The 16898-nt window shown below is 39.1% G+C and overlaps 1 protein-coding gene across 2 annotated transcripts in view; it reads left to right on the forward strand.

Annotated features, from left to right (window-relative positions):
• fbxl17 (F-box and leucine-rich repeat protein 17) overlaps positions 1 to 16898 on the forward strand; it is a 522739-nt gene that overhangs the window by 153362 nt on the left and 352479 nt on the right. For both annotated transcript variants that reach the window (XM_078396384.1, XM_078396385.1), the window contains one exon: positions 360 to 467. In XM_078396384.1, coding sequence (XP_078252510.1) covers positions 360 to 467 — 108 coding nt within the window. The remainder of the gene's footprint in view (positions 1 to 359; positions 468 to 16898) is intronic.

Below are 16898 nucleotides of genomic sequence, written 5' to 3' on the forward strand. Positions count from 1 at the left end.
AATTTTTATTTTGTAAGATTGACTGGCTAAAATATTGAGCGATTTTTCTTAGTTGTTTGCTGTTATTCAGAAATTTTGTTTTGTACTATCTCATGAATCCTATATATTTAATTACTTCATTTATTTATAATTTTGCTCGGGTGTCTGAAAAAACCCCAAAAGCTTTTCAAAGCAGGTGAAATTGAGACATTGTGAGTATTGTTTTATTGATGATTTCAGTATAATGCCCTTTACGCAAAATGTTCCTTCAAATTAATTTGTTCGATAGAGTTTGTTAAAACTTCTTCTTTTGATGAATGTATTGCTTCGCTGCTGGATAAATGTCAGGCTAATTTGTATTTTTTGCATTCTTTCTGCAGGTGACAGATAAGTCGGTGAAAACATTTGCAGAACATTGTCCTCTGCTGCAATATGTGGGTTTTATGGGCTGCTCTGTCACATCCCAAGGGGTGATTCACCTCACAAGGGTAAGTAGTAAACTAATACCCATTCATCATAAATCCCCATAATTACTGCCAGATCAGTGACAGTATTTCCATAGAAATATATTCTGAAGTTAGGCAAATAGAAATATCAAATCTCCTACCACTCCTTCACTATTTTAAGTCTGATTAGGATTAATGAAAATCTTTCTGATTTCATGAAGTATCTTCCAAAGATACATTTATGCGTTGTGCAGGAAATAAATGGCCGAATTGATAGCTGAAGCATTTTAAAATTATTGTTTAGAGTGCTCCCAAATTCATTACATTTCAATGCTGATTTAAATATAACTTTTGATCTACCAGAGAGAACAATGAAAAAGGAGTTTATGGAGAAAATATGGCATGAAGTAATTTTTATCATTTTTCAAATGATAAAAAAATGAACCGTCTTACAAACTGAATAACATTGTGCTGGGGCGATAAGCAATGATTAAGGAATAAGGTGCAGAATAGGCCAAGGGATAAAGGCATAGACGCCTTTCTAAATGGGGCGAGTATTCAGTAATTGGATGTTCAAAGGGACTTTGGAGTACTCGTGAAGGATTTCCAAAAGGTTAACTTGCAGGTTGAGTTGGATAAGGAAGGTAAATGCAATGCTAGCAATCATTTCAAGAGGATTTGAATATAAAAGTAAGGATGAAATGCACAGACTTTGCCATGTGCAGGTGTGGCCGCATTTGGAATATCGTGAGCAACTTTGGGCCCCATATCTGAGGAAGGACGTGCTGGCTACAGAGAGAGTCCTGGGTTTGGACAGTGGCTGCTTCCAGGTTGATTTTGCCAATGTTTTTCATCAAATAATTAAGAAATATTCTTCACACTGTTGGCAACCCTTTTGACATTCTGCAATTTGATACAAGAGACACACAGCACTGCTTTGGCAATGAATTTCTGTTCTGTCATGTTTCCTTTCAGACCAAGAACCCTGTTATTCTGTCTGTGCTACTTTGTTACCTTGATACTGTATTATTCTTTAGGAATAAAAACTGCAGATGCTGGTTTAAATCGAAGATAGACACAAAATGTTGGAGTAACTCAGCAGGTAGGCAGCATCTCTGAAGAGAAGAAATGGGTGACGTTTCGGGTCGAGACCCTTCTTCAGACTGAAATCAGGGGAGTGGGCGGGACAAAAATAGGATGTAAAAGGAGACAGGAAGACTAGTGGGAGAATTGGGAAGAGGAGGGGAAAGAGAGGGACGGAGGAACTATCTGAAGTTAGAGAAGTCAATGTTCATACCGCTGGGGTGTAAACTGTCCAAGCGAAATATGATATGCTGTTCCTCCAATTTGTGCTGGGCCTTACTATGGCAATGGAGGAGGCCCAGGACAGAATGGTCAGATTGGGAATGGGAGGGGGAGTTCAAGTGCTGAGCCACCGGGAGATCAGGTTGGTTAAGGTAGGACCCAGCGGAGTCAAACCACGGGCTGTTGGACTCTGCTTCGTGGGGACTGTGGGCCCGGCGCTGAGGCAACGGCTGCGTCCTGCTGGTGGGCGGTGGAGTGACGAGGATCGGCAGAGTCGTTGGTGGAGGCCCGCAGGGAGCTGGAGTTTGATACAAGTACCCTCCCTAGGTACTTTCCCCTGCAACTGCAGGAGATGCAACACCTGTCCCTTTACCTCCCCCCTCAACTCCATCCAAACAGTCTTTCCAGGTGAGGCAGAGGTTCACCTGCACCTCCTCCAACCTCATCTATTGTATCCGCTGTTCCAGATGTCAACTTCTCTACATCAGTGAGACCAAGTGCAGGCTCGGCGATCATTTCGCTCAACACCTTCGCTCAGTCCGCCATAACCAACCTGATCTCCCGGTGGCTCAGCACTTGAACTCTCCCTCCCATTCCCAATCTGATCTTTCTGTCCTGGGCTTCCTCCATTGTCATAGTGAGGCCCAGCACAAATTGGAGGAACAGCATCTCATATTTCGCTTGGGCAGTTTGCACCCCAGCGGTATGAACATTGACTTCTCTAACTTCAGATTGGTCCTCTCTCCCTCTCTTTCCCCTCCCCTTTCCCAATTCTCCCACTAGTCTTCCTGTCTCCTACTACATCCTATCTTTGTCCCGCCCCCTACCCCGGCATCAGTCTGAAGAAGGGTCTCGACCCGAAACGTCACCCATTCCTTCTATCCAGAGATGCTGCCTGACCCGCTGAGTTACTCCAGCATTTTGTGTCTACCCTGTATTGTTCTTTGCTTATTCTTTCCTTATTGCCTTGTTTCTAAATCCCTAACTTCTTGACTTTTCTGCCAATTGGAACAGATTCTGTCTGCCCATACCATTCATGACATTATCAAATACATTTTAATATCTAGATATACCATATTAAATGCATTTCCTTTGTCAATCCTCTCTGTTACTTCATCGCAAAATTTTATTTATTTAGTTCGACATGATTTGTCTTTAACAAGTTCATGCCGGCTTACTCTCACTTGTTTACACTGTTACAAAGAGTACAAGTACCTTGGAGTTTCCCTGGACAGTAAACTAGACTGGTCCAGGAACGCTGAGGCACTATAAGAAGGGACAGAGCCGTCTGTACTTTCTGAGGAGGCTCCGCTCTTTCAACGTCTGCAGTAAGATGCTGCAGATGTTCTCTCAATCGGTGGTGGCCAGTGCCATCTTCGTCATGTTGTGTGCTGGGGTAGCAGGACAAAGGCCGTGGACGCCAACAGAATTAACAAGCTGATCAGGAAAGCCATCCTGGGGGTGGAGTTGGATTCACTGGAGATGGTATTGGAGGGAAGGATGCTCCGCAAACTGCAGAGCATTTGGGACAATACAGCTCATGACGCACTGGTCAACCTTCAGGTCAACCAAGGAGCATCTTCAGCAACAGACTGTTTTCACCAAAATGCAGCACAGAACGCCACAGGAGATCCTTTTTCCCTGTGGCTATCAAACTGTACAACTTCTCACCCTTCTGTCGTGGGGTAGACTTGCTCTTCCACCCACCCCCTCCCCACTCCCTCCTCCCCAATCTTTGTACATCCCCAATCCTGGATTTTCCGTTCATCACTTTAATTTCATGTTTCATGTATCTTGTTGTGTTTTATGACTGTTGGCAGACCAATTTCCCTCCTGGGATAAATAAAGTTGTATCGTATCGTATCGTTACACTTATCCAAGCAACTGGTAATGTCAGTGGTTGTTTCTAGCACTTTCCCTATCACTGAAGTTGAAGTGACGGATCTGGAGTTACTAGATTAATCCCTGCACGCCTTTTTGAACATTTGTAGAAAATACAATTTTTGCACGCCATCCATGACTCTATAAAAGTTATGTTTAGTTTTTTAGTTTAGTTTACTTTCGAGATACAGCGTGGAAACAGGCCCTTCAACCCACCGGGCTGCGCCGACCAGCAATCCCCACACATTAACACTATCCTACACACTAGGAACAATTTTTCCATTTACTAAGCCAATTAATCCACAAACCTGTACGTCCTTGGAGTGTGGGAGGAAACCGAAAATCTCAGAGAAAACCCACGCAGGTCACGGGGAGAACGTACAAACTCCTTACAGACAGCACCCATAGTCAGGATCAAACCCAGGTCTCTGGTGCTATATTCGCTGTAAGGCAGCAACTCTACCGCTGCACCACCGTGATCGCCAGTTACGACTGTGGGAAATGTAGCTACTAATTTACTCTTGGCAGGCTCACAAAAACAGCAATATGATAAGGAGCAGATATCCTGCTTTTTAAGGCATGCTATGAAAGTGAGATAGCTTGGACATCAAGAATGCGTCCCTGCTTTTTAATCCTACGGATATATGTGACATCCACTTGAAAGACCATTTTTAAATGAGCACCTCTAACTGCAGCATTTCATCAGTATTTCATCAGTCTAGATTTTTATACTTAAACTCGAGTAAGATTTGAACCTGGCATTTGAGAGGCATGTTTACTATTTGAGCCACAAGAATGGATGAAGGCCATGTCAGCCAATCCAACCTCTTCTGAAATGTTGTTTAAACCTGTGTAATCTGCAACTCAGAATATAGACACAAAATGCTGGAATAACTCAGCGGGTCAGGCAGCATCTCTGAAGAAAAGGAATAGGTGACGTTTCAGGTTAAGACCCTTTAGACAATAGGTGCAGGAGTAGGCCATGCGGCCGTTCGAGCCAGCACCGCCATTCAATGTGATCATGGCTGATCATTCTCAATCAGTACCCCGTTCCTGCCTTCTCCCCATACTCCCTGACTCCGCTATCATTAAGAGCTCTATCTAGCTCTCTCTTGAATGCATTCAGAGAATTGGCCTCCACTGCGTTCTGAGGCAGAGAATTCCACAGATTCACAACTCTCTGACTGAAAAAGTTTTTCTTAATCTCTGTTCTAAATGGTCTACCCCTTATTCTTAAACTGTGGCCCCTTGTTCTGGACTCCCCCAACATTGGGAACATGTTTCCTGCCTCTAACGTGTCCAACCCCTTAATAATCTTATATGTTTCGATAAGATCCCCTCTCATCCTTCTAAATTCCAGTGTATACCAGCCTAGTCGCTCCAGTCTTTCAACATACGACAGTCCTGCCATTCCGGGAATTAACCTAATAAACCTATGCTGCACGCCCTCAATAGTAAGGATATCCTTCCTCAAATTTGGAGACCAAAACTGCACACAGTACTCCAGGTGTGGTCTCACTAGGGCCCTGTACAACTGCAGAAGGACCTCTTTGCGCCTATACTCAACTCCTCTTATTATGAAGGCCAACATTCCATTGGCTTTCTTCACTGCCTGCTGTACCTGCATGCTTCCTTTCAGTGACTGATGCACTAGGACACCCAGATCTCGTTGTACGTCCCCTTTTCCCAACTTGACACCATTCAGATAATAATCTGCCTTCCTATTCTCACCACCAAAGTGGATAACCTCACACTTATCCACATTAAACTCCTGCATCTGCCATGCATCCGCCCACTCACACAACCTGTCCGAGTCACCCTGCAGCCTCATAGCATCTTCCTTACAGTTCGCACTACCACCCAGCTTTGTATCATCTGCAAATTTGCGAATAATACTTTTAATCCCTTTATCCAAGTCATTAATGTATATTGTAAATAGCTGCGGTCCCAGCACCGAGCCTTGCAGTACCCCACTAGTCACTGCCTGCCATTCTGAAAGGGACCTATTTATTCCCACTCTTTGCTTTCTGTCTGTCAACCAATTTCCTATCCATGTCAGTACCCTACCCCCAATACCATGTGCTCTAATTTTGCCCACTAATCTCCTATGTGGAACCTTGTCGAAGGCTTTCGAAAGTCGAGGTACACATCCACCGGCTCTCCCCTGTCAATTTTCCTAGTTACATCCTCAAACAATTCCAGAAGAATAGTCAAGCATGATTTCCCCTTCGTAAATCCATGCTGACTCGGAACGATCCTGTTACTACTATCCAAATGCTCCGCAATTTCGTCTTTTATAATTGACTCCAGCATCTTCTGATGTCAGACTAACTGGTCTATAATTTCCTGTTTTCTCGTTCCCTCCTTTCTTAAAAAGTGGGCTACCCTCCAATCCACTGATCCTGAATCTATAGAACATTGGAAAATGAACATTGGAAAATGGAACATTTATCAGTGTGATGAAGGGTATCAACCCAAAATGTCACCTTTTCCTTTTCTCCAAAGATGATGCCTGATCCGCTGCATTAATCCAGCATTTTGTGCCCATTTTTGGTGTAAACCAACATCTGCATTACCTTCTTGCACATAATCTATAGCTCAATTCATTTTGCATGTCTTTTTCTTGTCTCTCTTAATATTCTTATTTGATAAAAATCTGCCAGTTTCTGCCTTGCTCTATTTTTCTGATGTATCTCAATTGGGGTGAGATTTTGTTTACCTTTTCAGTTCAAAAGTGTTCATTGTTTATCTGCTGAAGATAGACACAAAGTTTTGGAGTAACTCAGCAGGTCAGGCAGCATCTCTGGAGAAAAAGGATCGGAACTCTTCTTCAGACCCCTTTTCAGTCTACCAGCTTAATGTCATTGTAGTGAATTTAAGATTGTGTCCCTTGTGTTTGAATTTTCAATCACAGGAAATCTCTTTCAACATGCAGAATTCCCAAAACATTTCAAAGACCTTGAACAGATCACGGTCAACCTTTTGATATAGGAGATACAAATTAAATTATACAATTTGTCCCAAGAATTTAATTGTTACAGATTCTGCAACATTCTAATGACACTGTACTCAATCCCTTTCCACGCTCATATTTGCTTCCTGTGATCAGTGGCTACTTATTTTCTGGCAATATGTTCCCACCGTTGAACAAATCCTTTTGCTCATTTTTTATTCAGCATCTTGCAAAATGAATTGCAAAGCTCAATTAGATTTTTTAATTACTTTTGGTACAGTGCCCTCCATAATGTTTGGGACAAAGACCCATCGTTTGTTTATTTGCCTATACTCCACAATTTGAGATTTGTAATAGAAAAAAATACATGTGGTTAAAGTGCACATTGTCAGATTTTAATAAAGGCCATTTTTAGACATTTTGGTTTCATCATATAGAAATTGCAGCTGTGTTTATACATAGTCCCCCCATTTCAGGGCACCATAATGTTTGGGACACAGCAATGTCATGTAAATGAAAGTAGTCATGTTTAGTATTTTGTTGCATATCCTTTGCATGCGATGACTGCTTGAAGTCTGCAATTCATGGACATCACCAGTTGCTGGGTATCTTCTCTGGTGATGCTCTGCCAGGCCTGTATTGCAGCCATCTTTAACTTATGCTTGATTTGGGGGCTCGTCCCCTTCAGTTTTCTCTTCAGCATATAAAAGGCATGCTCAATTGGGTTCAGATCGGGTGATTGACTTGGCCACTCAAGAATTTACCATTTTGTAGCTTTGATAAACTCCTTTGTTGCTTTGGTAGTATGTTTGGGATCATTGTCTTGCTGTAGAATGAACTGCCGGCCAATGAGTTTTGAGGTATTTGTTTGAACTTGAGCAGATAGGATGTGTCGAAACACTTCAGAATTCATTATGTTACTACCATCAGCATTTGTATTATCAATGAAGATAAGTGAGCCAGTGCCTTCAGCAGCCATACATGCCCAGGCCATAACACCCCCACCACTGTGATGAGGTGGTATGCTTTGGATCTTGGGCAGTTCCTTCTCTACTCTATACTTTGCTCTTGCCATCACTCTTATATAGGTTAATCTTCGTCTCATCTGTCCACAAGACTTTTTTTCCAGAACTGTGGTTGCTCTTTTAAGTACTTCTTGGCAAACTGTAACCTGCCAGCCTATTTTTGTGGTTCACCAGTGGTTTGCGTCTTGCAGTGTAGCCTCTGTATTTCTGTTCATGAAGTCTTCTGCATACAGTGGTCATTGACAAATCCACACCTGACTCCTGAAGAATGTTTCTGATCTGTCGGACAGATGTTTGGGGATTTTTCTTTATTATAGAGAGAATTCTTCTGTCATCAGCTGTGGAGGTCTTCCTTGGCCTGCCAGTCCCTTTGGGATTAGTAGGCTCACCTGTGCTCTCTTTCTTCTTAATGATGTTCCAAACAGTTGATTTTGGTAAGCTTAAGGTTGAGCAGTTTTCTTCTTGGTTCTCAGTCTCATAATGGCTTCTTTGACTTTCATTGGCACAACCTTGGTCCTCATGTTGATAAACAGCAATAAAACTTTCCAAGGTGATGGAAAGAGTGGAGGAAAGACGAGGTGCTGCGAGCTCTCTTAGACCTGCATGAAGGAGGCGATTAAACACACCTGAGCAATTACAAACACCTGTGAAGCCATGTGTCCCAAACATTATGGTACCCTGAAATGGGGGGCTATGGATACAGCTGTAATTTCTACATGGTGAAACCAAAATGTGTAAAAATTGCTTTTTATTAAAATCTGACAATGTGCACTTTAACTACATGTGATTATTTCTATTACAAATCTCAAATTGTGGAGTACAGAGGCAAATAAATAAATGATGGGTCTTTGTCCCAAACATTGTGGAGGGCACTGTATGTGTCAACAATAATATGATGATGTGCATCCATACTCTTCTACATCTCTTTACTCATCCAAACCTCTTAGTTTTATATTTAAAAAAATCAATTTGGCCTTGTATGATCCAAAGTGGGTGACCTCACACTTCTCACATTGAACATCACCTATCACCGATTTCAATTTCTCATTTGATTATGGTTTAATACTATTGTTGTAAAGAAGTAATGTGTCATTAACTCAGCCTCAAAAGAGTAAAATTATAGTATGCAAATCCATTTTCCATCTCTGTTATGTGGTAAAGTCTTTTTTTCCATGTAAGCGGCATACTTGCGGCAAACAAGATATGAAAACAGTAAAGGGAAGAATGTCAGTTCCACTTGCATGTCCAGCCCACGTGTCTCGATTCTAATAGGAGTTGTATCTAATCCACAATAATTTGATTGCAGATCAGTTATCTGGATTCAGCAGACAGTAGAAAATTGTTTCTTTAGGACATCGTACATCAGCAGATTAATTCCTCCAAGCTATTTATTATAAATGGATTGTGGACAGTGCTTTTCATTCCCCCTGTTGTTTAAAATAACATCATATTTCTTCTTTCTTCTTACCATTGCATGGCAGAAAGTGCCACTTAAGAATTTACAAAGACAGCCTTAGGTAGTTTTAGAAATAAAATCCATTGTGTTGCATCAAGACACTGTACTGTGTATCCACATGGTCTGATAAAGTAGCCTATGAGGGATACATTTTCCCAAATGAATTTGTTTATTTTTTGAAGTGTTTTTCTCATTCCGTGATCTGTAATAGTTTGCTGCATGAAAATCCAAAAAATCTATTGAGCAGAGCAGACGAGATGGGGAAAAATTACCTCTTGTTTTTTTTGACCAGTTGTGTATAAATGGGCTTGTATATGCAATCAGTAAATGCTCTGTAGATTTGATTTTTTTGTTAAATAGTGTTTTGTGACACAACAGACTCTTTTCAGTCTTGCCTTTTACCCGTGTTGATGTTTGAATTGAAAATAGATACACAAACTTTTAAACAGTTTTCAGTCAAAAGATTGGTTTCAAATAATTCTTTTGGATTTATTGTTATCACTTTTAGATTGAAGTTATTAAAATTCCATTTCCTCACGTTATAATGCTGCAAATGTAATAATTGCAAATGTAATTATATATAATTTTAAGTATCGAGAATGATATACATAATGTAGATTCATGAGTGTTTATTTGTCATATGTGCGGAAACATTGAAATTCTTGCTGCAGCTTGGCAGGGACATTATAAGCAACAGCACAACAAACAAATACATCAGAATAAATCGATAGTGAGAGCGAGAAAGAGAGAAATAGACAGGGACAGATCGAATGATAGTGATAAATAGAGAGACAGGCAGACAGATATTACATCTACAATCAATCAAAGATCAATTTATCTAATCTTAATTATCTTTCCAAAATAAAGTTTAATGTAATTTAATATTAACATAATTATTTTAAGGATTCCATTCTGTTTTTATTTGAGCATTTGCACAAGTTCAGATTTTCAAAAAGAAACACCCATATTTATTTTATAAAGGGATTTTACTCTGAAGCATGGTGGGCCTCTACAGATGTGTCCAATAATTTTTTTATCGGGATGCATCACAGCTTGGTTTGGGAACAGCTCCACCCAAGACCGCAAGAAATTGTTGGGAATTGAGGACATAGCCACACCATCACACAAACCAGCCTCCCTTCCATTGACTCCATTTATGCCTCATTCTGGCTCAGCACTCCCTCTTCTCCCATCTCCCATCGAGCAAAAGGTATAGAAGTGTGAAACCACACACCTCCAGACTCTTCCCAGCTGTTATCAGCAACTGAATCATCCTATCATAATTAGAGAGTAGTCCTGAACTATTATCTACCTCATTGGTGACCCTCGGACTACCTTTGATCAGACTTTGCTGGCCTTACCTTGCACTTAGCATGTAACTATACACTCAATGGTAATCATGTATTGTCTTTCTGCTGACTGGGTGGCACGCAACGAAAGTTTTTTACTTGGTACACGTGATATCAAACTAAACTGAAACTAGTTATTCTTCCCTTAAACAAAAGGTTGGATCGCTGTACTGAAATATGGTGCACTAATACATCTGAACTAAATCTATTAATATTTTCCATAATGCACGCTCTAACTTTGATGCTATGAAGGACAGTCCTTTAAAGGAGTGCCTCCGTGAGCTCTCTGCCTTCTATTAGAACATGCTTTCTGGACCATTGGCCTTGTTTTCTTTATTCCATATCTCAAGGCTGAATGTTGCAGACGCAATGTCAAATATAAATTGTCATAGTTATGCAGCATGGATGCAGTCCCTTCAGTCCAACCTGTCCATGCCGACAAAGGTGCCTACCTGACCTGGTCCCATTTACCTCCACCCTTTAAACCCTTCCTGTCCATGAACCTGTCAAAATATCTTTTAAACTTTGTAAATGTTTCTACCACTTCATTTGGCAGTGCATTTCATGTTCGCATCACCCTCTGTGTGCAAAAGATGTCTCTCAGTTCACCTCTGAATCTTTCCACTGTCACCTTAAGCCTATGCCATCTAGTTTTAGACTTGCCTATCTGTGACCATCCACCTTAACTGTACCTCTTATAATTTTATAAATTGCACAAGGTTACACCTCAGCCTCCTTTGCACCAAGGAAAACAGTACCAAGCCTATACAGTCTCTCTGTCTAACTCAAGCTCCCGGTGGGCACTGTGGATCTACAGAGGGGAAGCTCTTGGAATGGAATTTTTGGAGATGACAAATGGTGTAAACACTATCTCTATAAATCTTTTTTTTCCCAGAAATCTAGGATGCTAATCATTAGGTCCAAGAGATTTTTCAGATTTCAGTCCCCTTTTCTCTTTTAACTTTTTAATGCATGCTGATTTATTTCAGCTCCTTGTTAATACTTGACCTCTTGTTTTTCTTATTATATATCTCTGTAACGTTTTACAGTTTATTTTATATTACTCACAAGATTACTCTATTCTGCTTCCCACAACTTTGGCTTGCTTCTATGTTTGCCAGCATTGTAAGTATTTTCCTTCGACTTGATATTATTTAAAAAAATTCTGTTGTTAGCCATGATGACAGAGCTTTTCCTGTTGGGTTTTTATAACTTTTCAAAGTAAGATCTATTCTATGAGCAATCTTTATCTTTGTTATCAGAACTACCTCTCTTTTCAATATCTCTTCTAATTCTCAACTTTGGTCATATGTGTTGCATGTACATATTAGTTGTTAGTTATTTCTATCTTGTTGCATTTATTTATATTGGTAGTGCAGTTCATCATTGTATCTGATATAAAAATTGTATCTTTAAGACTACCGTAACAAAAAATATTTTTAATAGATTAGACCTTACAACTTCACCCAAGTTTCGAGTTTCTTTGTTTCCTTGTTTAGGGTCATTAATATGTGCATGTTTATGAGTTGGGCAGCAAAGTTCACACTAGTTTTTCTTGTAATATTTTCTTAGAGGCCAAATAATACCAAAGCACATGTATTCTGATTGTGTGCTGCTGACGTACTGTTCTAAAAGTCTCTGGATAAAGTCCAAAATAAATTTGTTCTGATTAAATTCCCTTGTGTTTAACCAAGTTAAAATGTAATCTTCAGCAGCCATCTGCCAAATTTACTCAATCTCACAGAGAATAAATGCTTTTGCTGTCAAATATATGATTTGAATGTCCTGAAATTAAATATGTTTTAAATCTCGAGGAGACAACAATATGTGTAATTACCTTTTATAACACATGGAATGATATAAACATGTAATAAATATTTTCCTGTGTGCGCAAGGCACAGTAAAGTGTAACATCTGTAATTCAAAGAATTGCTAGAAGTGATGAGGAAGAACATTTAGATTAGAAATATTCATTGTGGTAAGTGGGCCATGCCATGCTAGTATTCCAAAGATGTTAAAAAGAGGCTACATATGCAAGAAGAACAACATGACCTTACCTTGCCTTTTTGAAACATTTCAATGTTTTCATTTTTAATAGTTTGCAGTTTTTTGATTACTGATTCTAGAACAGCTAAATTACCAACCTACAAAGCAGTTTAATGGGTTGTCAATGTTTTGAGATAGGTTTGCCACAGGTATCCACTCGAACTATTGGAAGGTGCAGGTTGGGTCTTAAAATGATGTCTATTTAATAATTGCAGCTCCCAACAGTGAGTATTTCTATTGATGTTTTGCATTTATTATGGGGAAACATTGGTACATTGCATGAATTAATGAGTGAGTTTGATTTTTAGATGTGTAGGAAAGAACTGCAGATGCTAGTTTAAATCGTCACCCATTCCTTCTCTCCAGAGATGCTGCCTGCCCCACTGAGTTACTCCAGCATTTTGTGTCTACCTTTAATTTTGAGATAATCTGAGTCAACCTAGCATCATAATATAATGATGGGGGATTAATAAGCCCATAATAAAATGTTGCTATATAATCATGATTTAGATCATTATGCACTGCAGATTCAAAAATGTTAGATCTATCAATACAGGGCAGGAAAAAGTAGAGACGGAATAACTATACATGACTATTTCAATAAACAATGAAATTCTGACTGTAGGATAGAAACATAGAGTTTGCAAATAGCTACTCATGTGCTTGAAATTAATTTGGAAAGGTCAGAACTGTGAGATGCCTCAAAGGAAGATAATGGTATCTGACTGAGTACCACCAACATTATCGACAATGACTGTCCCTCATATTCTGCAGTGGTTCCATTGTAAATAGTAAATTGTTCACATAGACCATCCATTGCTTTTCCACTGTTCATCTTCTTGAAATATCTTAACTTCTTCCAGATTTCCTGACATTGCATAGGTCTCTGAACATTATATTATAACTCATGACTGTTTCCTGTGGAGCTGATAGTGCACTTCATCAGTGGCCAGTGAGTAATTTAGCAAGGAAGAAGATCCAATCTGAGTTTTTTCACTGGGCAATAGTGACTTTCAACTAGTTTGAAACATTGGAACCAAAGACTTCTTTCATTCTGTTCTATAAAATGTTAGAAAATGTTCAACAATTGTTGCTCAGTGTAGATTTTTCCTTATTTTGCATCGTTTGTATCACCTTTTACTTCCTACTGAAATGCACAATTGATGTAAATTTGATAACAAGAAAATTTGAAATCAGCGTGAGGAAAAAAAAAAACTGCCACTTACGTGTCATTTATTTTTCTGCTTTCCATTAGTTTCAGTTTAGTTTATTGTCACGTGTACCAAATGCTTTTGTTGCGTGCTAACCAGTCAGCAGAAAGACAATACATGATTACAATCGAGCCATTTACAATATATAGATACTTGATAAGGGAACAACGTTTAGAGCATGGGAAAGCCAGCAAAGTCCAATCAAGGATAGTTCGAGGGTCACCAAAGAGATAGATAGTAGTTCAGCACGGCTGTCTGGTTGTGTTAGGATGATTCAGTTGCTTGATAACAACTGGGAAGAAACTGTCCCTGAATCTGGTGGTGTACGTTTTCACACTTCTATACATTTTGCCTGATGGGAGAGGGGAGATGAGGGAATAGCCAACTCATTCTTGATTATGCTGCTGACCTTGCAGAGGTATAAATAGGTATACATAGAAGGGAGGTTGGTTTGTGTGATGGTCTGGGCTGCATCCACAATTTGCTGCAATTGCTTGCTGTCTTGGATGGAACTATTTCCAAACCAAGCTGTGATGCATCCTGATAAAATGCTTTCTCTGGTGCATCTGTGGATATCTCTTTCTTAAATAAATAATAGATTATATATACATTTAAGACATCACAAATGCCATTGTATAAAAACATAAGCACCATGATATTTGATATATCTTCCAGACTATGACACAACTAAATTAATAATCATAGCATTTTATTAATCTGATGATGGCATTTTTTAACATACATTATGCATTTTTCTGAAAGTTGTCGAAATTGTTCGATATTCATGTCAATCTTCCAAGAAAGATTTGTGCAGATGGTATTGGCTCTGTTATGTTTATGTTTATCTACAACATTTGTGTTAACTGGATTTTCACAGCCTTTTTATTTTAGGACATCATGTGAACAATTGCTTTTTACATGTACCATTAGCGTGTTTAAAGAGAATCTGAGTTGTTACACAACAGAAGGAAGTAATTCATCTTAAATCGGTGCCAGCTCTTTGTAGAACAATCCATACATTTCCACTACCCCGCTCTTTTCTTTCGTCTTTGCTTATTTTTTTTTCACCTTGAAATATTTATACTCTTCCAGTTTGAAAGCCGTAATTGCATCTACAACTAGCACTCTTTAAGGCAGCGCTTTCCAAATCATTGTTACCTGCTGTGCAAAGATTTTCTTCATGCCCCCCCCGGATCTTTAGCTTTTATTTTAAATCCGTGTCCCCTGTTCCTTGACCCTTGCATGAATGGGAACTAAGGCGCTTCTGGACCTTATTTAAACTTGTCATAAATCTATATATTCTATCAAATCTCTCAACTTTATGAGAATAGCCTGAGATTCCACTGTCCGCAGTTTTTTGGAATTTAAATCCCTTTTCTTCCATTGCAGTCCCTGGAAATCTGAAATGTACCATCTCTGTAGACTTAACATTCTTCCCCAAAGTGTGATTACTGGGACTGTGCACAATATTTTACTTATATCCCAACAGTTTTATAAACATTCTAAATGACCCCCTTGCTTCTGTATACTGAATCACTATTTATATATAAAGGTATATAAAATCATGAAGGGAGTTGAATGCACAGTCGTTTACACATGATTAGGGGAATCAAGAACCAGAGGACATAGGTTTAAGGTGAGAGGGGAAAGATTTAATAAGAACCGGACAGGCATTTTTTTCATTTGGAGTGATAACTGTATAGAATGATCTGGCAGAGGAGGTAGCTGAGGTTGGTACAATAACTGCACTTGCGGGCTTGGGTTAGAGGGAGAGGTTGGATAGGCTGGGACTATTTCCTTTGGAGTGTAGGAGGCTGAGGAGTGACCTCATTGAGCAGTACAAGAACACAAAGGACATAGATAAGGTGAAGGCTCTGTTTTTCTCCCAGGGTAGAGATTTCAAAATGAGAGGACATAGGCTTATGAGAGGGGAGAGGTTTAAGAAGGACCTCCGGGGCAATCTTTTCACTCAGATCGTCATCAATTTCTGGAATGAGCTGTCAGAGGAAGCTATAGAAATGGATACAATTGTGACTTTTAAAACATATTTGGACAGATGTATGGATAGGAAGGGTTCAGATGAATATTGGCCAAATGCAAGCAAATGGGACCAGCTCCGTATGCTGACTTGGTCAGCATGGACAAGGTGAGGTAAAGGGCCTGATTCTGCTGTATAGAATTCTATTTTGTTCTATGAATTTATTTTGCACTTTTCAGGGGTTATTTTGCATGATGATTGGACTGACGTTTAATCTCCAAATTTTACATAAACTTGAATGAGGTAAAATTCTCTTGCCGGGAACAAAATGAAAACAACTAAATTTGTTTCAATCAATTTATGTACTTCATACTTTTCCACTGATGGCTTTAATGATATTGGAGTATAATCTGGCAACATTCCAGCAAATTGAATGTCCTGTTTGAATTGTTTGCCTCATCTTTGCAAGATTTGCCTTGAAGCAGTGCAAACATCCAGTGTTTTCAAATATATTTGCCTGGAAATTCATCATCTGTCAGTAATGCTAAATGTTTTCTTTTGAATATATTGTGGAGCTACAGAAAATACATTGACACTATGAGCTCAACCTGCTGGGTTTATATTTTTCGGAAGTTATCTGGTGTATTTTGACTCATACATTTCAAAAACCAGATCACAAAGAAGTTGACAGCTGTGATTAATCATAAAGATTTGCTGAAAATACCTTAAAATATTTGGAAAGTTAAAAACTTTTGTCCATTTAATTTGAGATTAGCCATCTATTTCTGAATTAGTTCACAGCATGCTTAATTACCATCCTTTTAAATTTAGGCTTAAATTTAAGCCTCATTTAAATCCTGAGTCACAGCACAATTATTGAAAATGACCAACGCTGATTAATTCATCCTGGAAATGTGGTCAGTTTTGTGTGAGGGGAAAGTTTCTGGCATGATTTTTTAAATAATACAACAAATTGTATAACTCTAGTTGTTTAAAATGGAATTTGAACTCAAAGTTCCATGATGTTTTGCTGTGCCTATTACTGATGCAGTATTGGCAAGTTACTCCAATAAAATCTTTGCAGGTGAGTACAAATTCCTTTCTAAAATTTGAGAAAATCTCAGCCATAAATGTTTTCCACAGCACATTTTGAGCTGGGCATGATTGTATGGGTATGTTTCATATGTCAGTTTACTTTAGTTTAGAGATAGAGTGGAAACAGGTTTATCGGACCAGGATCTGCACCGACTGACAATCACCATATATATT

Source organism: Rhinoraja longicauda, chromosome 3, assembly GCF_053455715.1.
Source record: "Rhinoraja longicauda isolate Sanriku21f chromosome 3, sRhiLon1.1, whole genome shotgun sequence".
In the NCBI taxonomy this organism is placed as follows: domain Eukaryota; kingdom Metazoa; phylum Chordata; class Chondrichthyes; order Rajiformes; family Arhynchobatidae; genus Rhinoraja; species Rhinoraja longicauda.